The 26,229-nt window shown below is 41.7% G+C and overlaps 1 protein-coding gene across 2 annotated transcripts in view; it reads left to right on the top strand.

Annotated features, from left to right (window-relative positions):
• Positions 1-26,229, top strand: part of POP1 (POP1 homolog, ribonuclease P/MRP subunit) — a 1,346,230-nt gene that overhangs the window by 925,619 nt on the left and 394,382 nt on the right. For both annotated transcript variants that reach the window (XM_044065635.1, XM_044065636.1), the window contains exon 10: positions 11,441-11,552. In XM_044065635.1, the coding sequence (XP_043921570.1) occupies positions 11,441-11,552 (112 nt within the window). The remainder of the gene's footprint in view (positions 1-11,440; positions 11,553-26,229) is intronic.

The following is a 26,229-nucleotide window of genomic DNA, read 5'->3' on the forward strand; positions in this document are numbered from 1 at the left end:
CAGTTATAATGTTCATGTACAATACATTCACCTTGTACATATTTATCTTTTTTGTCTTTTTTTATCCTTTTTAGGACCGTCTAAATCATGAACAACATTAGCTTTAGAAACAGTACCTCTGTGTCCTTGTGTCTCCTTACGTTTATTATTGACATAAGTCTTAACCTCCGTATTGGATTTAGGGCGCGCTCCAGTTCTTTCAGCTTCTTTACGTAGTTTCCCAAAGCTAAAGTCAAAAGTTAAATCCTGTAATGGTGAACTAACATGATAGTCGTTCCTTATTTGTATATCCAATACTGGTGGTGAAGAAAATTGTTCAAGCTGTGCATCAAAAGGTTCATTATGTAGGTTTGAACAACTTGTTTGGATCCCTTCCGTGTGTGTAAATAAGGCTGGAATTTGCCTATCTGGTGTAGTGAGTCCGTCTCCGTTAAAGATTCCAAAAACCGGAACTGGTGTGTTACTTCCCTCTGGTATCACGGAAACAGGTTCCGAATCCAAAATGTGTAGCGATCTTCCTTTGTTAACTATAACAAGGTTGGTAACCAATGCTAACAACTTATGAACCTTACGAAACTTACTTCAGGATCTTCTCTTTGTCAAAAAACTCGTAACTTCTCTAGGGTTCACCATCAACAAGAAAAAAAAAAATCAAAGCAAAACCCCACCAAGAAAATTGTTTTACTGGGAGCTGTGCTAGACGCAGCAACCCTAATGGCCTTCCTACCCCCAGAAAAGCAGAGCTTCCTGCCTCTCTACTTCACCCAGCTGGCTTCCAGAAGTCACGTTCCTGCAAGCCCTGGGATACATAGCATCTTGCATTCTCATCCCTCTCGCCAGGCTTCACATGAGAAAGCTTCAGTGGTACTTAAAGAACCTTTGGTGCCAACACTCTCAGTCCCTAGAGACCACTCTCCCACTGATCCCTTGCATAAGGGACAATTTTCTCTGGTGGGCAGAGGCCTGTGCCATGAACAAGGGTCTTCCCTTCATCCTCCACCCTTCCAGCCAGACAGTCACCACCGACGCCTCAGATGTACCTTGGGGCAACCTAGCAGGCAGGTGTACCCAACGCCTCTGGAATGCCCAGCAACTTCACTTGCACATTATCCAGAAAGAAATGATGAGTACAAAACGCTCTGACTTCCTTCCAACCCCATCTCAGGCCAAGGGTCCTCCTTACAAAAACAGACAATACCACAGTAATGTGGTGCATCAACAAGCAGGGGGGGGGGCACTCAGTTTTACCCCCTGTGCAGGTTAGCAATGAGTCTGTGGCTTACAGCCACCTCCATGGGGGCTACACCTAATTCCCCAATACTTAGCAGTGATAAACAGCACACTGGCAGAACACCTAAGCTGAAACTTACTGTACCCCACGAATGGCAGCTCCACAGAGAAATCTTTCTGCAAATCACCCAGGAGTGGGGGACCCCAGAGGTGGACCTCTTTGCCTCGCTCCTCAACCACCAGCTGCACAAGTTTTGTACCGGGGAGAATCACCTTCTAGCATGGAACGTGGATGCCTTAACCTTCCCCTGGAGCTCCCTCTTTGTGTATACATATCCTCCTCTGCTCCTTATTCCCAAGGTTCTGATCAAAATAAGAGAGGAGAGACTAAAGGCCATCCTCATAGCTCCAGATTGGCATAGATAGCGTTGGTACTCCTTACTATGAAGTCTGACCTTACAGCCCCAGAAGCTGCTTCCCCTAAGGTCAGACCTCTTGACCCAGGAGAGGGTGAAGATATTGCACTCAGACCTACAGATTCTCAAACTTTCAACATGACTCATACACTAAAAATTAACAAGAAGTCACTGTTAAGCATACTGGTCCTGGATGTCATCACAGAGGCAAGAAGGCCCAGCACAAGAAAATCTTATGTAGGAAAATGGAAAAGATTCTGCTCCTCTTAACAATTCAGAGGGGACAGTACCTCCCAACTTTCCATCCCTCTTATCCTGGATTACTTAGCAGAGTTGTTTAATAGTGGCCTCTCCTTCTCCTCTATTAAAATCCATGGCTCGGCCATCTCTGCCCATTATGATTCAGACCCGTCCCTCTTCTCTCATCCTTTGATTAACCAATTCCTTAGAGGGGTGTCTAATATCAGGCCTCCCAGAAGACCTCCTACTCCACCCTGGGACCTGAATTATGTGTTAGAGAAACTAACCTTACCTCCATTCGAACCTGCCACTTCAACAGAATTGAAATACCTCTCTTGGAAGACTGCCTTCCTGCTAGCTATCACCTCAGCCAGAAGGGTCTCAGAACTTCAAGCTGTCATGACTGTCGAGCCCTTCATAATTTTCCATGCAGACAGTGTCTCCCTGAGGACTAATCCCTCCTTTATGCCCAAGGTGGTATCTGATATGACCCTTAACCAGGCCATACACCTTCCCACCTTCTTTCCCAACCCTCAAAACAAGGGGGAAAGAATTCTACATAAACTAGATGTGCACATACAACTCCGATGCTCTCTGGACTGCACTAAGCCATTCAGAAAAACAGACCAGCTTCTTTTAAGCTTTGCCCCAGGGGCAGAGGGGAAGCCCATCTCCAAACAAACCGTTTCCAAATGGATTTCACATTGTAACCATTTTTGTTACAGACTACATGGGAAACCCATCCCTACGTAGATCCGTACTCACTCCACTAGGGCAACCTCCACTTCCACTGCCTTCCTCAGAGGAGTACCTACCAGGGACATATTGGAAGCGGCCACCTGGACCTCTGCCCATACCTTTACAAAGCATTACCACCTACCTCTCTTTTCTAAGTCTAAATATTGCAGGGCCTTCTGACCCATACCTAGGACTCTACCTATCCTTCCACCCTTTACCTCAGCTTTGGGAATCCTTCCACAGGTGATGACTGCAACAGTAAAACACAAAGAACATAGTATAGTTTTGTACACTTACCATAAATGTAGATGTTCGAGTGTATTCACTGTTGCAGTCTTGGTTTCTCTCCCTCCATCCCCCATTTCACATCTTCCTCTATGGGGACACATGCTTCCCAAGGTGGCTTTTAGCCACCAGGACCACCTCTCTCTTGTCCCTTGTGCTTCTGACGGTTACGTTCGAACATCTACATTTATGGTAAGTGTACACAACTGTACTTTCTCACTGTTTCCTCGACAGTTTCATCTAACAAGTTTTTATTGCCTACATGTATTACTGTTTGTGGCCTCGTTGTGTGAACACCACCTTGCTAAGTACATGGGCAAGTTCTATCTAGTTAACATAAGAACTAAGCTCTTCCTTTCCCACTTATTCTTCTATCTAATTCACATTAATCAACCCCTCCTGCTGGTTTTCTAAAATTAGTTATGCACTTCTAAATCTCATTGTGTTTTAGAATGCATTGTTTTTCTCTCTCACCCCAGCAAGTTCCTTCCTCACTATTGGGGAATCTTTCACATATTCCACTATTATTACATTTAGCTCCCACATGTTCTGAGTCTTCAGACATTGATTTACCCGAAACTAGCATTCTGTAGCATTGTTTGTCTCATCTTGCCTGCTAACTTCCTTTCCTCAATGTATCTTCAACAACTGTATTCTAGCTTTATTTCAGCTTGTTTACATCCCTTCACCTCTTTCAGTATGCCCCTTCTAAGTCAGTCTCTTTTATCTTCCTCTGTTGTTAATTTTTCTTTATCACCTCTATCCAGTCCCACAACATGATTTCTGTAGTTACTTTCCTCTTTATTCAACTTACACTTCTGTAATATTGTTTCCATTTTTCTTGGGTTCTCCTCACTCACTGTATCTATGTGCCACCTTCTTCTCATTGGTAGTTCTAAGAGTACACAACTTCTCTCTGTCATTCTGTCTGTGGCCAGGCTTCTCTCTCCAGCTACTCAGATTTCCATCATAACCTTTATCTACCTCGCTCAATGAATTCCTAAGCCAAACTGCCACTTGACATTTTATATGTTTTTCTTGCTCCTAAACATCCCCTTCACCCATTTCCCTAACATTTTCCTTCCACTTCAGTTACTTTCACAGGAAAGAAAGAGGGTAAACCTTGCTGTTATTTCCTCATCAAATAAACATACATAGGTTCATAGGTTAGTACTAAGCTAATTGCCCTTGCGAGCCATTTTAAGCCTAGCCAATTATCCCTTGATGTTCTTCATCTCACATTGCTGCAGTCCTTACTTATGGGTAGTCCGCTGTCCTCGGTCGGCCCGAATACCAAAGTATTAGGCTGACGTCGGTCATGGGCGCCTAGATCTGACATCAGAGCGTCAGGGTATAAAGGCGCATGACCGACGTCATATCCTCAGTCTTTTTTGCCGCATGGTCCGATGCAGAAGCAGCGTTGCAAGTGCCGTTCGGCGTTCTGAAATTTTTCGTTTTCGGAGTTTCAGACCGATACCAAGTTGGGCTAAGTACCCGTTGGGAATATTTTTGTTTTTCTTGCCTCAGTTACTTACGGATGTCAGAAAAAGTGAATAATTGTATTTCTTGTGGGAAACAGATACCGCATAGGGATTACCACTCGCTTTGTATTCCTTGTCTGGGACGAGCACGGCGTAGTTGGGTGTCGGTTTTGTGCTAGGTTTAATAAGCGCACTATAAAACGGAGGTTAGATTGCGCTAGGTTAGTCTTTGGCAAGAGGTGTAATTACAATATGCCGTCGGATGTTCCGACGCCTGCTTCTACTAAGAAGCGCAAAGACAAATCTTTAAAGCCTAGGCAGGATGATTCGTCCGTTTCGGACGCCGGACCTTTAGAAGCTACAGCTGAACAGGTGGATCCGGCTGAAGTTTCTGTTGAGTCCCAGGGGGAAACTTTGATTTTACAGGATGTGGCCTCTCAGGAGGCAGGTCAGGCTGAAGGGGCCTCTCAGGTTACTATTCTCCCTTCTATGCCTAAGGTGGTTAGGCCCTCTGCGACTGTTTCTAAGGCTACTTCTAAGGGCAGGTCTGTCTTGCCTTCCTCTGGTGTCAGTTCTGGTTCTTCAGGGTCTGCGCCTAAAAAGCACATGCTTAAAATGGCAGAGGATTTGATTACTTTAATTAGAGGTTCTATGCCCCCTCCTGATAAGAGGCCCAGGATGGAGCCAGAGTTGGAAAGTTTGGAGCAGGCCTCAGATGATTCAGAGTCTTCTGCTGAAGACATTCAAGATTTCCCTCCTTATTCTGATTCTGATGCAGAGGATTCCACTCCTTCTGCTTCTCCTCCAGAAGATTTTTCATTTTCAGAAACTCTGCATTCTATGAGGGAGCATTTTAAGTGGGAGGGGCAGGATTACTCTGATTCACGGAAGAGACTCAGGGAGTTCTTGTTTTTACCACAGCATAGACCCTTAGCTATACCTCCGGTTTTGGATGTTGTTTCAGATGTTTTCTTGGAAGCTTCCCTTAATCCAGATTCTGTGCCCCCTGCCCCAGTTAAACCGGACAGGTATTACAGGGTGCCTGAGGCTCATAAATATCTGTATAAGAGTCCTAGGGCGGACCCAGAAACTATTAGTCAGGGGCCTAAGGGGGTTAGAGCCTCTGTTGTTAAGAATCCGGTTCCTCTGGATAAGGAAGCTAGAGCTTTGGATAGATGGGGTAAGAAGGTGTATACCTCTTCTACTTTAGCAATGAGAGCTTTAAACTACCAGTTTCATATGTTGAAGTATCAGAATTTCCTCCTTTCTCAGCTAAGATCTAAAGTGGATGCTTTGGCGGAGGGCATAGAGTGTAAAGAATTGCAGGATATAGTGCATGTTTCTGAACAGGTGGGTAAGCACTCCTTGCAATGTGGTTTTGATGCTTTACAGGCTTCTTCTAGGGTGGCTGCCACTGGTTCAGTTATTCGTAGGCACGCCTGGCTTAAGGATCAGAATTTGTCTGAGCATGTTAAGTCTAGAATTCTGGATGCCCCTTTACAATCTGAAGTTTTGTTTGGTCCTCCTGTGGAGTCAGTCTTAAAGAAAATGGAAGACAAAGCTAAGTCTATGCAGACTGTTAAAGAATTTTTGCAGGTACAACCTCCAAAGTTTAGTAGAAATTGGCCTACTAAGGGGTGGACGTACCCTTCTTCTGATTCTCAGTCTAGGGGTAGATCTAGGCGTGGTAGGGGCAGAGCTCAGAGTACCTTCAGGCCGAGACAATGGAGTTCGCCTGCTCAATCTGCTGGTGAGGGCAGGGGCCAGTCTTTTCGTAAACAGGCCCAATGACCTGCATTTTCAGCTGCCAGATTCTTCTTGCCTGGCAGCTCTTTTGGGAGGAAAGTTGGCTCTCTTCAAGCAAAATTGGCATTTAGTCACCCAGGACAAATGGGTATTGGACATTATAAACCGAGGTTACAAGTTCTATTTCCATACCATGCCTCCTTTCAAAGGCATGCCAGACGTCCCTCCTCGGCAAAGGATAGAGGCTCATAGACAAATTTCTTTGCTTCTTCAAATAGGAGCTATACAGCCAGTTCCTCTGTCAGAAGTGGGCCTAGGATTTTATTCTCGCCTGTTTCTAGTTCCAAAGAAAGGGAACACGTGGAGACCAATATTGGATTTATCTATCCTCAACACTTACCTGGACATTCCAAAGTTCAGGATGCTGACTTTACAACAACTTTTACCTCTGTTGGGAAAAGATCACTGGATGGTTACTCTGGATCTCAAAGAGGCTTACCTTCATGTTCCTATCAGGCCCAGTTGCAGGAGGTACCTGCGTTTTCGGGCTGAAATTTACATTATCAGTTCTCTGCATTGCCCTTTGGCTTATCTACTGCGCCCAGAGTGTTCACAAAGATTCTGGCTCCAGTAATAGCATTTTTCAGACTAAGAGGAATACAGATTTATCCTTATTTGGACGACTGCCTGATTATTGCACAAGAAAAGGACGAACTTCTTCATCATCTACAGTATGTGATGGCAGTGTTAAGATGCCTAGGGTATTCTGTGAACGAAACAAAGTCCAGTCTAGTACCCTCTCAGGACATGTGCTTTCTGGGTGTGAGACTGAATACAGCTTCCCAGATGGCCTTTTTGACCCCGGACAAACAAAGAAGCCTTTCTCTTTATTTCCATCGAATGTCTCTACGGTCCAGGCTGACTGCAAGGACAGTCCTTCAAGCCTTGGGGTTCATGGCATCTTGTATTCTGGTGCTTCCCAATGCCAAATTGCATATGAGGAAGCTTCAATGGTATCTCAAAAGTGTATGGACACAGCACTGCCAAGATCTAGACACTGTCATTCAGATAATACCTTGCATTCAGAAGGAGTTTTTGTGGTGGGCTCAGGAATGTCACCTAAACAAGGGACTCTCTGTGACCCAGCCAGAGGCGAGTCAGATTCTAACGACAGATGCCTCGGACAAGGCTTGGGGAGTACACCTCAATGGAAAATGGGTGCAAAACACGTGGCCTGTCAAACTCCAACATTTACATATCAACTTGAAGGAAATGTTAGCAGTCCAGTTTGCATTGATGGCTTTCAAAGATTTACTTCACCCAGGGCAGGTGTTGATTCAAACAGACAACACTACTGTCATGTGGTACATCAACAAACAGGGGGGAACCCATTCTTACCCTCTTTGCAGGCAAGCGATGATTCTGTGGGAAACTGCTCTCAATCTACACCTCAATCTTCAGGCAAGGTTTCTACCAGGAGCACAGAACTCCTTAGCAGATGTCTTGAGCAGACAAATAGTGGATCCTCACGAGTGGAAATTGGATCCTCATGTATTCCAACAGTTGACAGTGTTATGGGGAACTCCAGACATAGATCTGTTCGCTTCTCCACTAAATTACCAGTTGCCAAAGTTTTGCACAAGATGTTTCATCACACAGCTTGGAAGGTGGACGCTCTATCATTCAGTTGGAACAATCTGCATGTATATGCCTTTCCACCTCTGCCTCTTCTTCCCAAGGTACTTTTGAAGACCAGACAAGACAAGCCAACCATGATTTTGATAGCACCGGATTGGCCTCGACAACACTGGTACCCACTACTGAGGAGTTTAGTACGAGAACCTCCATGGCCTCTGCCTTTGATTCCGCACCTTTTGTCACAAGAGGACAGTCACTTCCTCAATGTCAAGATTCAGTCTCTGCATCTAACAGCCTGGCATATTCTGTTTTAGACTCTGGAGGGTCTCAGCTTCCACAACAAGTTTTGAATGTTATTTTGGAGGCCAGGAGGCCTAGTACCAGGAAAGTTTACGCTGATAAAAGGAGGAGATTTTTTATTTGGAGTAAAGGAAAGGACTTTGATGTCTCCAAACCTGATTTAAGTGTTGCTCTTCAATATCTTACTAAATTATTGGACAAGGGTTTGTCTTTCTCCTCAATAAAGGTCCATGCTGCAGCCATTTCTGCTCACTATGATTGTGACCCTCCTTTATTCTCTCATCCTTGGTTTAAGCAATTTCTTAGAGGGGCAAAGAATATAAGACCCCCACGTAGAGCTCCTACTCCTGCTTGGGATCTCAATTTTGTGCTGGAAAAACTTACTCTACAACCTTTTGAGCCTGCAGCTACTGCCGAGTTAAAGTATTTGTCATGGAAAACTGCTTTTTTGTTGGCCATTACCTCTGCAAGAAGGGTTTCTGAATTACAGGCCCTCATGGCAGTGGAGCCTTTCCTGATTTTTCATAAGGATAGGGTATCTTTGCGTACTAATCCTTCCTTTATGCCTAAAGTGGTTTCTAGTGTGGCCTTAAATCAAACTATTCATTTGCCTACTTTTTATGCAAACCCCAAAATAAAGGGAGAAAATTTTGCATACTTTGGATATTCACAGGCAGTTGCGTTATTATTTGAGCAGAACCAAGGAGTTCAGACAGTCTCAGCAGTTGTTTGTTTCTTTTGCTTTGGGTTCACAGGGTAAACCTGTTTCAAAACAAACTATTTCTAAATGGATTGGGTTTTGTATTTCTTTCTGTTATTCCCATCATGGTAAGGAGATTCCTGCTGGAATCAGGCCTCATTCCACCAGGGCTACTGCTACTTCTATGGCCTTTCTAAGGGGGGTAGCTACAAAAGACATTTTGGAGGCAGCTACTTGGAGTTCAGTGCATACCTTTTCTAAACATTACCACCTTCCTCTTTATTCTAAGTCTAGGGCTGGATTTGCCACTGCTATTTTACAGGGCATTTTAGCGGCCCCTAATGCTTTATGATTTTTACCATCCTCCCTTTCCCGTTGCTTTGGGATTCTACCCATAAGTAAGGACTGCAGCAATGTGAGATGAAGAACATAGTACAGTTTTGTACCTACCATAAATGTAGATGTTCGAAGATCCACATTGCTGCAGTCCAATTTACCCTCCCTCCTTCCCCACTGTAGTTTGACTTGGTGCTATGTTTTAGGGGATGGTGGTTGTTGGGCATGTTTTTTGAGAGGTATTCTATTTTTGGCTGTGGCCTTTCTGGTTTGGCCTTCTGACATCTGGGGCAAGAAAAGACTGAGGATATGACGTCGGTCATGCGCCTTTATACCCTGACGCTCTGATGTCAGATCTAGGCGCCCATGACCGACGTCAACCTAATACTTTGGTATTCGGGCCGACCGAGGACAGCGAACTACCCATAAGTAAGGACTGCAGCAATGTGGATCTTCGAACATCTACATTTATGGTAGGTACAAAACTGTACTTTCCCTGCATTGAACTTTGCAGCAAGCAACTTTCACCTATCTAGAAACAAATCCTACAGCCTTTGCTTGCAGTTCTAGCTACTTTGGACTTATTATGGTGCCTCTCTGTAATTCATTGTTCAAGTGAAAATGGGACAGTTGACTTTAATTCAGCTCAATTTTTACTTCTGGTTGCCTGCATGAGGAATAAATCTACATAGCCTTTTGTTTGAGCTGTGCAGTCAGTCATTACAGTAGTACCAAAGATTACAAGCACTAATTCTGTCAGTTTCTTTCACTGTCACTTGCTTATTTTCAGCATGAAAGTCTTGTATAACTAAAGTCTTGAAACCTTGTGCAGCAGCACAGCACACATTCCTGACTGAATCCCCATATTCAGCCTCCAGTTCAACAAATGAACAGCTCACTTAGCACTGAAGTTGGGTGTTTTAGTCTATTTTATGCAGTAAACTCTTGCTTAACTGACGCCTCGATGCTGATGTGACAGTTAAAGCCACTCAGCTCCAGTGAATCAAATTTGCCCTTTCTTTCCCAAAGTTACAGCTCTCAAGGTACTCAGATTCAACAGTGTTGTCCATCTCACAGCATACCTTTCATTCTAAAAGTATAAACATGCTGAATGGCTCCAATCAGTAAATGGAAACACGGACAAAACAGTAAAACAGTTCAGTGAAATAAAGTAATAATAAAATGATACTCTAGAAAATACATAGGGTGTCCTTACAGCATTGCAACATTTGCCTGTTTAGCATCAGAAGAGATGAATAGTGTTGTATATAGGCATGGTTAAATTGGAGAGTCACCTGTTTGGAATAGTCTAAGTTGAGTGAAGAACATACATTCTGCACTGAAGCTTGGATATATGATACATTAGCTTAGACAGCCTAACCATCTGCTATGATAACTGAATGAACCACTTTTTGAAGGTGCCATTTAGAGAAGTAAGGTAAGGAGCAAGAGAGTTTAGCAGTGCAGTAAAACACACACACACCCTTGAAAATAAATTCACTTGCATAGGTAGGTACTAGGCTATCTGCCCAGGGCCTACGTAAGCCTAGCCAGCAAGGTTCCATAGCTTACGCCATCCAAGAAAGTTATTTTCCTGTGCCACTGTCCAGCAGAGACACAGAAGTGATCCCCGGGGTGTATTTCCTATTTCCCATCCACTCATCAAGATTTTTCTTGAAGAGTGCTAATGAAGAACTTTGCTTGACATAGATGGGTAGCTTGTTCCAGAGTATAGGAAGTCTCTGGGACAGGAATCTATTCCTCCAGTGTGTCTTGTTTATTGTGGTGACAAGGTTTAGGTCCCTAGAGCGTGTGGCTCAGAGGGATTGGGATTTCTTTAGGTGTAGCATGTCCAACAGCTCTGGGTTTGACATAGCTTTGTATGCTAGAAAGAGATCACCTCGGAGTAGGCGATATGCTACGGAGTAAAGCTGGAGTTTTTTGAGGGAGTCAGTGTAGGGCATTTGTTTGAGGCCAGTAATCCTCTTTGTGAGGTATTTGTTTACTGTAGTCAGTGTCATTTCGATGCTTGTTTAATTCATGCTTATTTGGCCAGACTGTTGAATCTGTAAAGATAAATTAACGGATATAATTATTTCAACAAGTTCATAATTCAGAATTTTTACCAGGCTTAATTCACCATGCTGTTTTGTCACTGTATTTTTTATTCTAAGATTGTAGTTATAAATATTTGCATAGTCACTTGTACGATGTACAGAATACAAGATGTTTAATTTCTTAACTTCGAATATATGGAAATAGGAAGAAAAAAGTTTTCCTGTGTGACGACACACTGTGATTTTTAATGCTTGATGATTAATTTTTTTTAGGAGAGTGACTCAGCAGAAATGGGACCCCACACCTGGTGGCATGAATATTGCAAGGATTCTAGTAACGTCACAATCCATTGTCGTCAGGGTACCACATTTCAGCTACTACAAGGTACAGACGCTGCATTCTTTCTTTTCAAGACTATTGAAAGCCATCTTGCAAATTCCATTGTTGGGCTAACACTTGTATAGATGATAATTACATAGAAATAATGCCCCCGGTTTGTATGTATCCACCAAATACATTAGTGCATCCTTAGATGTAGCAATTGTGACTTTCTTGGTTTTTTCCTATGTTGTTATTGTTGAGCTGTAGCCATGCTTCCTTATTTTACAGCACCTTTACTCTCCCTCCATCCAGTTCTTTGACAACAGAATGGCTTGCAGAAGCATTAAAATTATTGAGTTCTTTTTAAGAAAATGAAGTTTAATAAGAAAATGAAGTTTAATTGACATGATGCCCTTTACTGATCACTTTCCAAGTAACGGTCAGTGCAAATAATTGTGCTGTTCGACATAGTGGCATATAGCTGCTGCTTTTCATTAATCTCCAAGAATTATTCGTACTGCACCCACATTTGCATGGGTTTCCGCTTGTTTAAGCTCCACCTAGTGGCGTCAAGCTGAGGTAAACTATTACTGGTGCCAGAAAGTCTGCTCTTCAGTTTTTTCCCTTGAATCTTGCTAGTTCTTTCTCTCTTGCACTTCAAATAGCTTAATCGCTTTGCACTTCCAACAGGTTTTTGTAGCAATTATTGCTGCACACCTTAGTGCCATCAGCACTAGTTGTTGTTCACGGAAATAGCTCCAGTACGTAGTAGTTATGACCACCCCTCCTGGCTTGATTAAATGCAGTTCCCTGTGCTTTCTCCTATTAAGCTGGTGCACTTGGACATTCTGAGGCAGTGTAGCAACTGCCTCATGTACACAGACAACTCTCTCCTCTTACCTCACAACATTCAGACTTGTGAGAGATGCACTTATATCACCAAATTGGAAGCTATGCACTCTCCAGCCAAGATCGGACTAGCTGGTCAAGAGGAGAAGGTCAACACCTGCACCACACCACATGGAACACATAGCCCTCCAGAACACTCACCATCACATCTCTCACATAAAAACACAAACTACACACCCACCTTCACAGAGGGTCTCAATAGAAATTTATGCAAACAGCAGAGACCTCCAAGACAGAAACATACTCAACCACCACAACACAGCACAAACCACACGACACATACCTCACCTCCACAGTGTGCCCTTCATCCAAAGCCTAAACACCTTACCCAAATCATAGGTGACTCAGTAGTGAGGCACACAGATGTCCCACTCACTAGGTTGAATAAGGAGAAGGTAACAGTCAGCTGTCTGTCAGGTGCCAGAATCCGACACATAACACACGCAGTCAGGTCACTGCACAACAAGTATAAGTATGACTCTGTCATTGTCCATGTGGGTGTGAATGACCTGAGACACACCTTCCTGGACTACATGAAAAGAGACATGTTGGAGCTCTTGGATTATGTGGTCCAGAACAGTATGACTGTAGCCCTGAGCAGTATTCTACCATCACTCAGAATGATACCGCAGTACAAACAAAAAATGATTGACTTCAACAATTGGCTAAGTTTTTGGTGTCATTCTAAGGGGATCCAATATCTGTCTGCTTGGAATGACATGATTGACTGACCTCGATGCTTTGCCAGAGATGGCCTGCATCTCTCACCTCTAGGCTTGCAGGTGCTGACTAAGGCTCTTGCCCCCCTATAGTGCCTTTTTTAGGCGGTGTTCCAAAGACCAAATTACCACCATAGCTATAAGTAAATGCAGTCTGAGGGTCATGCTGCTCAACACTATATTTCAAGGTACACTTACTCAAAGCACTCCTCAAAATGGAAAGCATCGACATTTGTGCTGTAACGGAGACCTGGTTTAAAGCGGCAGAAAAATCCCTGCGCTACCAGGCTATAACTTATTCCACACCTTTCGGCCCCAAAACATGGACCATAGCTCCAAAGGCAGTGCTGTCTCCATATTCATAAAGGATATGCACACTTCCAGACTAGTAGCCCAGCATAATGCATCTGAGATACTTCAGGTACAACTAACATTGGGTAAGAAGACAGTCCAGATCATAACCTGCTACAGGTCCCCAAACATGTCCGTAGACTCTCACTCCACGTTCCTAAGCACCCTGGAGTCTGTCAAGGTCCAACCCAACATTTTCATACAAGGAGACTTCAACTACCCCTCCATCAACTGGGAAAACTACTCAAAGCACCAATACACTGACATAATGCTTTCTGGAATTCATCAATTCTAGTGCTCTGGACCAGCTCATTCTTACCCCCACTAGAGGATGCAATATCCTTGACCTGGTCATTACTAACATTGGCAACCATTGCTCTACACCAGTAGTCAATCCATCAGTTGTCAGATCTGACCATAAACTAATCACCATGGAAATCCACATCTCATCCACACTCCCTGCAAAGTTAACCACCTTGTAAAACTTCTCCAAAGCTGACTTTGGGCTCCTAAAAACAGAGGTGGCTAACTTCACGGCACCCATACCAATGGAAAATAGCTGCATGACTGCCGAATCATACACCAATGCACTGTACGAACATGTGCATAAATACATGGAACTAGCCATACCCAGCAGAACCAAGACGCTGTCCTCCAAAAAAAGGAAGCCAATCTGGTGGTCCCCTTCCATTAATAAACTCTACAACAGAAGGAAGAAACTGTTGCAGAAAAAAGGTGAAGTCCCGAGACTGGAAAAACTTCCTTATTAGCCTCAACAAAAAGTTGAGATCCCTCATCAAATCCTGTAAAGCCAGATATGAAGGCAGAATTGCAGCAGAAACAAACAGAACAACCCAAAAGCACGCACGTGGGGCAAAGTGCTCGGTCCAAACCAAAGCAATAGGTAAAACAAATAGTGGACCAGCACAATGGTAAAGCAGGACAATAATTTAATTATATCAAAAAGTTAAAGCCATATAAATGGCTCAAAACAACCAACAGACCGGTTTCGGCTAAACAAAGCCTTCTTCAATGCTCATAAATTGTAACATAAAATTATGTAGCACCCAACATCCTGGTTTAAATAGGAAAGATTTAAAGAGACATTACAAAAATAAGTATATAATGACAAATCCATTAAAGTTAAATACTTATGGAAAATCTACTGGTAGTAACTACATATAAATGTTAAAACAAAAAAGAACACAAAATAATACTTATAAATATGAGTGTAAATGAATCAAAATGCAATATTATAAGGAAAGATTGATTGGCATAATCCACATAATTATACATGAGGATAAAGAGTATATCTTATTAATATTATTATTAGGATAACTCACCTCTATACATTGTTGTTGAGGAGTCATAATGCCAATCAAAATACTTGTGGATTATTGATGGCTAAGTAAGTACACACAAACTAAATAATTGTAAACATGTTATTCTATTTCATTAAGCCCAGGTTTGAACAATGCTCCTAATCTGGTTATCCACGTTTTCCATATTATTGAGCTTCGTGTGCCAACCTGCTTTAAAATTCCTATGCATTTGAATCTTATCAATAATCACAAATTTGAAAACAGCAGTGGGGTGATTCGTAATATGTTTGTATAGGGCATTAGACAACCTTGTTATTTCTTATCGCACTAAAATGTTCACTAATTCTGAGTTTAACTGGCCTGGATGTCTGACCCACATAAAAAGCAGAACAAGTACAGGTGGCCAAATAGATGACCCAATCTGAGCTGCAATTACCAAAGATGGTGATATTATAAACTTTTGATGTGTTTTTACTAGAGAATTCTTTGGTTTTTAAGATGTGTTGACAGGCACTACAATGACCACAAGGAAAACAGCCAACCAATGGATCACCAAATAACGTGGTTTGGACAGTCATCTCAGGTGTGTACCTCTTATAATGAGTAAGGCGAGAGCGTATAGTGCGTCCCCTGCGATATGAGAAAGCACATTGCTCTGGTAAAATCTCATTGAGAAATTCATGAGATTTTAATATGTCCCAGTGTCTATTGATGATTTCCCTGAATCTGGATGTGTTTTTTCCATAAGTAGTTACAAGCCTGATTGGTTGGACAGAATTAGAATTGTCATCTTGTTTCAAATGTTTATATTGTAATAGATTTGAACGTGTCACATGGTTCGTCTGATCAATAGTATTGGAAATATGATGCTTTGTATATCCACGGTTGATAAGCCTATTAGCCAAATCTTGTCTACAAACTTGATGTTGTTCTTGTGAAGAGCATATGCGTTTCATGCGCAAAAACTGAGATTTAGGAATATTACTGATGATGTGGCATGGATGAGAACTGGTTGCATGAAGCAATGTGTTATATTGAGGAAATTTTCTGTGAACACAGGTGGCCAATGTATCATCTGAAAGTCTTGAGACCACAACATCTAAAAAAACAATTTCTTGGTGCTCTATGTTGACAGTAAATTGTATGTCAAAGGGATTATTATTCAAATAACCTACAAAATCAACCACTTGGTCTTTGTTAGCACACCACACCATCCAGCAATCATCTAGATATCTTCTCCAGATATCTAAATGATTCATATAAAGATTCTGATGGACATCATATATATAGGATTGTTCGAAGAATCCCATAAATAAATCTGCATATATGGGGGCAAAAGATGCCCCCATTGCAGTACCTTTGATTTGCCAATATGGTTTTCCATCAAAATAGAAAATGTTTTTGTGCAGAACATATTCCGTAAGTTTCACCAAAAAATTATTGAAGCCAGTGGAATATAATTCTGATTTCTCCAACCAGTATGAAATGGCCAAAATACCAGCATCATGGGGGATACTTGTATATAAAGATGAAACATCCAATGTGCATAACCACCAGTGTGCTTCTAACTGACTAACTATATTGAAGGGCCAGGTTTACAGAGCGTCCAGGCTAACAACACAAGAGGACACATATCAGGAACAACAGAAGACACTAGCGAAGAATTTTCTAGACAGAGGATATAAGCAAAGAGAAATTAGTGACACACTTGTATTATGTAATAAACATAGAATGGGAAAGGGTAAACCTTTTTTTCATAGACAGACAGAAAATATTACAGATAGAAAGGATTCTGAGACACACAATAAAAATAGATTGATTACTCCCTTTACCAATAGAAATACATTAATCAAAGAAGTCATTAATAATAATTGGAGAATTTTAACAACAGATGAGAAAATAAGGGATTTGGTAGATGTTAGACCTAATATAACTTATAGGAATATGAAGTCATTAAAAAGGCTACTATGTTATGAAAGAAATAGCGTGAATAGTAAGTTCTCCAAAAGGATAGGGACTCATGCGTGTAGATGTTGTAACCAAGTGTACATATATTAATAATGAAGATAGGTTTATTCATCCAGTAACTGGACGAGAGTATATTTTTAAGTTTTATGCAGATTGCAGATCCAGAGACTTAGTTTATTTAGCCCAATGCCAAATTTGCAAGTTTTTCTATGTGGGAAAAACGAACAGGACATTACGAGAACGTATCAGGGAACACATATATGCCATTAACAAAGAAAATACAAATAATGCCCTGGCACAACATGTCCTGGATAATGGCATGACACATAGTTTTAAATTTATGGTCTTGGAATTGACCAAGAAGAGTAGTAGACTAGGTGATATTAAGAACCACATTGAAGAGATGGAATGTAGATGGATAATGAGGCTACAAACACATAAAGCGTGTGGTTTGAATGATAAGGTCTCACTCAAGCCTTTCTTAACAGCGAGACCTTACAAACATTAAAGCTTGCTTATTGGCTAGAACTTATTTTTTAATATTATTTTTTAATGATGTTAGTTTTTACATACATTCTATATGTGTATATATATATATATTTCAATGTGTATATGCATTTTTCATGAGCAATATGTACATATATAATATGTATATATATATTTATATTTATATATGTATATATTTTTTTATATTTATGTTTATATTTATATATGTATATATTTTTTATAAATGAATTTTTATTAATAGTGTTATGTGATGGAATGAATTGTATTTGCTTTCATTTTTAAATTAGCTGGTATATCAGTTTTACCGGTTGAAAGCAGTGTATATGCAACTTTAAATTTTAATTGCATAATTATGATGATTAACTAACAGGATATGGGTTAATTCATTGCTATATAAGGCATGTAATATGATATGCTGCTATTGAAGTCTGATGAAACGTTTGTGAACGTGAAAGCGCTTACTTTTGGATCCAGCATTTGTTTTGAATATTAAACTCTTGAAGTGAAAACTGGAGTTTTTTTGTTAACATCAGCGTTGGTGAGCTCCTTTTGTGTTTTGTTCTTGAGTATATCATTTTTCTGAGGAGCACTTTACCCAGCAAGTCGTGGTTCTGTTGATTTGACACAAGTGGTTGAAGACGGATCCTAAGACCTCTTGGTGTGATATCTTTAAGTTTGTAGGCCTTGAATAATTTCAAGTGCCAGATGTTTGATCTTAAGGACTTCATGTTTCTGTTTAATTTTTGAAAAACCGACCCACATCTCTGTCTAGTATCAGCTGCACTATTATTTGAATTATGTACATTGTTGGTATTAAAACCAAAAGCATCAAGGTTGTCCTTATCAGCTGAAAGACCTTGCAAAATTCCACTCAAATCCATACCAAATAATGTGTCTTAATCCAGCTCCTGACCCAAAAAAATATTGCTGTAAACTAAATCACCTATACTTATTGAAATGTGTGAGTGAGCACTGAGTATACCAAATATATAATAATTATTAGAGTTATTTATGTCCAATTCAACAACTTAAACAAACACCCACTGTATATAAAAGTATGAATGTCCATATATTAAACTTGCCGCTGGATAGCAAACAAAAAGGTTTGTCTCAATGTCCCTTGCAATCAGTGGTCAATCTATTCAGTATACAACTTCTGATAGCCGACACTTCGTCTCTGCTAACATAAATGATGAATGAATAAATGAGCAAAACAAGATTGTTTGGTCAGAAAATCTAAGATACCTGACCATTCATCTCTGCCACCGTAAAGGACATATCAAAATACCAAATTGGAGATAACTCCTTTAAAATGTTGAACCACAATAAAAATATGGACTATTGGTAGATAGGTAGAAGAAAGTTTGTATATACAAATTATATTGGATATTATATATTATATTGGATTAAAACAAAAAAGAACACAAAATAATACTTATAAATATGAGTGTTTATTCACTAATATGAATGTGCCACTTAACTCTGGTTATGTTCATTGGATAGGTTAACACTTTTTTCTGTTCATAGAAAATTTCCTCAATATAACACATTGCTTCATGCAACCAGTTCTCATCCACGCCACATCATCGGTATGATTCCTAAATCTCAGTGTTTGCGCATGAAACGCATATGCTCTTCACAAGAACAACATCAAGTTTGTAGACAAGATTTGGCTAATAGGCTTATCAACCGTGGATATACAAAGCATCATATTTCCAATACTATTGATCAGACGAACCATGTGACACGTTCAAATCTATTACAATATAAACATTTGAAACAAGATGACAATTCTAATTCTGTCCAACCAATCAGGCTTGTAACTACTTATGGAAATAACACATCCAGATTCAGGGAAATCATCAATAGACACTGGGACATATTAAAATCTCATGAATTTCTCAATGAGATTTTACCAGAGCAATGTGCTTTCTCATATCGCAGGGGATACACTCTTGCCTTACTCATAATAAGAGGTACACACCTGAGATGACTGTCCAAACCACATTATTTGGTGATCCATTGGTTGGCTGTTTTCCTTGTGGTCATTGTAGTGCCTGTCAACACATCTTAAAAACCAAAGAATTCTCTAGTAAAAACACATCAAAAGTTTATAATATCACCATCTTTGGTAATTGCAGCTCAGATTGGGTCATCTATTTGGCCACCTGTACCTGTTCTGCTTTTTATGTGGGTCAGACATCCAGGCCAGTTAAACTCAGAATTAGTGAACATTTTAGTGCAATAAGAAATAAAAGGTTGTCTAATGCCCTATACAAACATATTATGAATCACCCCACTGCTGTTTTCAAATTTGTGATTATTGATAAGATTCAAATGCATAGGAATTTTAAAGCAGGTTGGCACACGAAGCTCAATAATATGGAAAACATGTGGATAACCAGATTAGGAGCATTGTTCAAACCTGGGCTTAATGAAATAGAATAACATGTTTACAATTATTTAGTTTGTGTGTACTTACTTAGCCATCAATAATCCACACGTATTTTGATTGGCATTATGACTCCTCAACAACAATGTATAGAGGTGAGTTATCCTAATAATAATATTAATAAGATAATACTCTTTATCCTCATGTATAATTATGTGGATTATGCCAGTCAATCTTTCCTTATAATATTGCATTTTGATTCATTTACACTCATATTTATAAGTATTATTTTGTGTTCTTTTTTGTTTTAACATTTATATGTAGTTACTACCAGAAGATTTTCCATAAGTATTTAACTTTAATGGATTTGTCATTATATACTTATTTTTGTAATGTCTCTTTAAATCTTTCCTATTTAAGACCAGGATGTTGGGTGCTACATAATTTTATGTTGCAATTTATGAGCATTGAAGAAGGCTTTGTTTAGCCGAAACCAGTCTGTTGGTTGTTTTGAGCCATTTATATGGCTTTAACTTTTTGATATAATTAAATTATTGTCCTGCTTTACCATTGTGCTGGTCCACTATTTGTTTTACCTAAGAATTGCAGCAGACACTACAAACAGTCACAAAGCCTTCTGTAGTTATATCAGGAACCTCCACGGCAATACCCAGATTTGTTCTGAGTTACTGCACAATGATACCTCCTATACTGAGCCAACAGATATTGCCAACATACTGACCAACAAATTCAGTGCCAGCTTTACCCCCCCCCCCAAAGGACCAGTCACAATACCGGAAGAATGCCAGGCACCCAGCATTACTGCAACACAGGTTAAAGCTGCATTATCCATGGCCAAGAATACAGCTACCATGGAACCCAATAATATCCCTGGCTGTGTTCTACATGAACTACAAAGCGAACTGGCACCACATCTGTGTGTCCTGTTTGGTCACATTCTCACCTCAGGCTTTGTCCCTACCGATTGGCACAGTGCTACACTCATCCCTCTCCATAAAGGGGCAGCAACTACAGACCCTGGGAATTATCGCCTCATTAGCCTGATGAGTCTGATATGTAAAGCTATGGAGCACATCATCATGGACCTAATTAACAAAGATATAGGAAATCTCCAAACTCTAGCCCCCATGCAATTTGGCTTTGTGAAAGGGAGATCATGCCTGCTCAGCCTGGTTGACTTCTTTGAGTCAGTGACCAGGGCTGTGGGCAAAGGTAAGGCAGTGCACACAGCCTACCTCGATCTGGCCAAGGCCTTTGGTACCATTCCTCACTCTGGAATTAATGATAAACTGACCACGCTAGGCATCAACCCCTATATCACTAGGTGGGTTGCAAATTGGCTCACAGATAGAGCACACAGTGTGAAAGTAGTAGACTCCAAGTCAGACTGACACCAGTCATGAGTAAGTAGTAGACTCCAAGTCAGACTGACACCAGTCATGAGTGGAGTCCCACAAGGATCGGTCCTGGGTCCTCTCCTGTTCGGCATCTACTTCTCAGACGTCCAGGCCAACACACAGGGACTCTGGCTGACCAAGTTTGCAGACGACTGCAAGCTGGGAGCCATTATTAACTCCCCCACATGATGCAGATGTCCTACAGAAAGGCCTCACTGAGACAAATGACTGGTGTTGAAACCATGGGCTTAAGCTTAATGGCAAAAAATGCTTCATCATCCCCTTTGGGAAAAACACACTTCCCACTAATTACCACATCGATGAAAGCCCACTGAACATTGAAGGCGTTATAAGAGATATGGGGATGCAGATTGACAGCAACCTCTCTGTCGACCACCACATTGCCACTGTGGTCAGAAAGTCCTTGTATGTGGCACATCTCATTACCAAGGGTTTTGCATCCAGGAAGAAAAAGGTCATCATCTCTCTCTACTCTTCCCTAATTAGACCAACCATTGAGTATAATGCCCCATTTGGCATGTACCTCACTAGACACCTGCAACAGCTGGAGAGGCCACAAAAGTACCTCACAAAGAGGATCCATGTGTTTACATGTCCTACATGGATAGACTCAAAAGGCTCCAGCTATTCTCATATCGCCTTCTTAGAGGCGATTGTTTCTTGACTTACAAAGCCATGTCTGACCCAGCTCTTTTTGAAATGCTACATCTAAAGTAATCCCAATCCCTCCACACCACACGCTCCAGAGACATCAATCTCATTACCACAATCAACAGAACATGCTGGAGGGACAGGTTCCTCACCCAGAGATTGCCCTTGCTCTGGAATAGACTTCCTGTACATGTCAAGCAGAGCACCTCTCTGTCCCTCTTCAAGAGAAATCTTGATGAGTGGATGGGTAATAGAAAGTTCACCCTGGAGATCACTGCAGTGGCTCTACTTGATAGAGGCACTGGGAACTAACGTCAGGCGGCATGATGCCAGGGCATTTCTATGGCCTAGACTTGTAAAAGCTCCAGGGCCATTAGCCTAGTAGATACTTATGAACCTGTATTGATCTTCAGTTAGAGTTTGTTTTGTAATTCATGATGCTCCTTCAGGGGGTTTTTTTTATTTGGAACTAGAATTCCATCACTCTTTTGGCTTTCAGCCCCCTGGATGACTGTTTACAGGCAGTGCATTCTGAGTGGGTTACATATCATTTTCAGTTAGTTGGGTATGGAATTATGTAAGTTTGGCTGAGCTTCCCTTAACTGCATTTCAGGTGATTTGTCCCATCTGGACAACTGTTCTGCTACAGTGTATTAATCCAAGTCAAAGTCTTACATCTTAATGGTTATCACAAAATTGCTGCATCAAAGCTGGGCTTTGACTGAACTGGAACAGACTGTTTAATATTTAATTTTTGAGATAGTCTTGTCTATATTTTAAAGTTATCTCCTTTGCTTTATCAAGAAGTGCTGTGTGCTAATAACAGTGTCTCATTATCACTGAAATGTCCCCAGTTTGTAATGCAGTTTGTATGTCACCCTAATGTAAATTACTGCAGTATCCACAACTCATATTTGATGCATAAGAAATATAAACTTTCAGAGTGCTCCTTCCATCTTCAAATCACAGTGGAGACAAAAGTACTTGCCTGCTTTGTCTGTGGCTGGAGCATGGTAATTTAACCTTGTAAGAAGTATAAAAGATTTTCCTAAAAATCTTTGCTTCTGTCCAGCTTTGAAATGCTTGCTACGTTAATCAAAAGCTGCTTTAAACAATTTATTAAATGAAAAAATGATTTTTCTAATTATAAATATTTTTTGTAAAGCTTGAGAATAGTACAGCGAGAAGTTTGTATACTTGCACAGGTGGACAGTTGGTGTCTACAGTCTCCTTATGGTTGCTGGTTAATTCTTCTGACCTTTTGTGTGTGTTTTTGATGTCCTTCTATTCTCATGTTGCAGTATTCCAACTGTTGGGTTTTCCTTTCTTGCTACCCGAATGTCCGTCCAGTATATAAAAGCTTGTAGTCACTGCTAGGTACTTAGGACGTCTGACGGTTTAGGGAGCATGGGCCATAAAAGTGACGTCTGCATGTACCTTTCCTCAGAACTTGTCTGTAGCCAGTCGAAAGTCAGCATTAGTGCTGTCTTCATTTTGGATCTTCACTAAAGAGAAGTACCCTGTTGGGGATCTTTTGTTTCTTTTTGTCATTGCATGCCTATTAAGGTTACGTGTCATCCAGGAAAGGAAAGGGCAAGTGCGGTCATCAGATCCCTTATAAGGACGCCCATGATCTTTGTCATATTTGTCTAGGGCCTATGCACGACCATCTTTCTTGTGTAATCTGTCAGGCCTTCATGCTGAAAACTTGCACGCACTAAATATATATTTAGAAAATCAGTGTCTAAAATGCTTAGCCTTAGGGATGGAAGGACCATCCGGTCAGCCCATGGAACCACCTAAATAGAACATCAAGGTTTTCAGGCCCGAAGTTGCTTTGGCTGCCCCTCCTCCATCTGACATCCCTCCTGTGGCTGACATTTGCCTGGAGGAATGCTCAGATGCAGGTATAGTGGGTACCCCTCAGGATGCCACAGAACCTCATGCAGAAGACACATGGGGGAGGGTTCACTGATGTCGCCTTGCGATGTCGAGTGGAAACCACAGGTTCTGATGGCTGCTCAGACAGCCATATTCCATCTGCTTCTCAGTCTACTGAATCTAGGCCTTATCCAGACACTAGGCCTTCCTCAGGCCCTAAGCCTCCTAGGCCTTCATTGAAAAAGAAAGCCAAGTCCGAGCATCTCTCCCCATCTCCTGAAAGCCAAACAGATTGGCAGGCCTTTTCTCAGAGCCTCTTTAATGCTTTTATGCTCTAAGGCCTGCCATGCCTGGATCTCCACAGGACGGGCCTCCTCCTATCAGTCCCAGGCTTTAGGTTGAGGATGTTATCTTACCTGAAGCTGAGGATTCCTCAGACTCCTTGTCTGAGGACTCCCTTTCTTATTACTCGCAGATGCCCTCTCCTGTAGGTTATGCTTCACCAGAGGATGAGTCTGTTGAGGCTGACTCCCAAGCTGAGGATTTTTTTTTTTATTTATTTTAACATTTGTTAACCGGGAAAGTCCAATTTTCCATGGTGGCCTGGGGAGAAATGCTCCAGGCGCATGTATTTGTAACGTGGGAGGAAACCGGAGCACCAGGAGGAAACCCACATGAATGCAGGGAGGACGTTCAGACTACGCACAGAAGGCACTCCAGCCGTGAATTGAACCGGAGAACCTCTTGCTGTGAGTCGACAATACTATCGCTGCACACTGCATCATCCTAAGGATCTCACCTTTGCGAATTTTTTAAGTGAGATTCTTTTCAGATATCTGAGGTACAAAAAAGATATTATGAGTTCAAGCAGATGGAGACCCCTGCTCCGTCTGCAATTCCCCCAGTATTACCAGCATTCATGGATGCCTTCAGTGCTGCCTGTCTTAACCCTGATTCCCAACAACCTGCTCCCAGGAGACATGACACATTCTACAAGGCCCTCAAAGGGGCTACATTTTTTGATCAAATGCCCACTAGCTGACCCTGCCAGTGCCTCAGTCTCCGCAGATAAGCCATCCGAATTATTGCCATCTACTTCAGTCCTCCCCACTGACAAGGACAGTAAGGCCATGGAGTGCATTGGTAATAAAGTTTACACTTCCTCTACCCTGGCCTTCAGAGCAGTAAATTACCAAACAGACATGTCCAAGTATGCCTTGGCACTTCTGTCTCAGATCACCAAACTCTTGGCTGACCTCCCAGATTCTGCTTCCAAGGTACAAATTTCTAACCCCTCAGTCCTGAGACAATATTCATAGTTTAGGATTCTTCCCTTACCTGATGATATTACGGCAAAATTAATGGATGCACCCCTGGATAACTTCACCCTTTTCTGTTCTAAAGCAGCTGAGCTATTCAAGACCCTTCAGCAGAAAGGGAAAGAGCTGCAAGACTTTAAACATCTCTTTGTCTCCCCCATTCCCAAATTTCATAGGAACTGTCCATCAAAGAGACAGTTCATAAAGAAACACTCTTCTGCAGCTCCCATTGCTAGAGGCAGAAAAGGTGCAAGAAAACAGCAGGCTCTGTCTAAGTCTGCTCAAACCCCTGCCCAGAAACTCCCTTTCAGGATAGGGCAGGTAGCCAATGACTAGCTGCCATCACTGTCTTCCCCCCAGACACCATTCCCCTGTCCCTAAGGCTCTTTCACTGTCTGTCCCTTTGGCAATTCATCACCTGAGACAGATGGGTCCTATCCATTATAGAAAAGGACTACATTATGTCCTGGGACATTCTCCCTTCTCCCAGAGGGACTCCCCAACCCACCTAAACCTGTTCTTAAAGGTCCCCACCTTTCACGTGCTGACTCTTCAAACCTTTTTGCCTTTACTGATAACTCAGGGATTTCTAACCACCTTGGACATAAAGGATGCTTACCTCCACATACCTATCAGGCCCAGTTATAGGAAATTCCTGCATTTTGCTGTTGTTCCTCACACTTTGAGTTCTCGGCCTTGCCCTTTGGACTCTACTGTTCCAAGGGTCTTCACCAAATGCCTGGCTCCTGTAGTGGCCTTCTGCAGAGTCCAAGGGATCCAAATTTTTCCATACCTGAATGACCTCCTGATTCAGGCAGAATGTCCCAAATCCTTGCACAGCCAACTCCTCCAAGTCATCTACCTACTTCAGACTGTGGGATTCAATGTAAACATTCCCAAGTCCAACCTGACTCCTTCCCAGGACCAGGTTTTCCTGGGCTGCCGAATAAGGACAGATGTTATGAGGGTATTCCTTCCACCCCAGAAAGTAGAAACCCTGACCCAGTACCTGGTGACTGTCCTCAAAGCCACTGCTTTGACAGCCAGACAATACCACAGGTTGCTGGGCTACATGGCCTCCACTATTCCTATGCTTCCTCTGGCAAGGCTGCACATGAAATTGCAATGGTACCTAAAGTCCATATGGAACTAACACTCACACCCCTTGGACTTCGTCATCCCCTTCCTCCCATGTATGAGGAAGGAGATTCTGTGGTGGTTAAAACAGGTTATGCTCAATCCAGGATTTCTACTGCCTGTCCAGGAGATCAGGGAAATGAGA

The sequence above is a fragment of the Protopterus annectens genome, chromosome 3.part0, assembly GCF_019279795.1.
Source record: "Protopterus annectens isolate FY-2018-M chromosome 3.part0, PAN1.0, whole genome shotgun sequence".
Classification (NCBI taxonomy): domain Eukaryota; kingdom Metazoa; phylum Chordata; order Ceratodontiformes; family Protopteridae; genus Protopterus; species Protopterus annectens.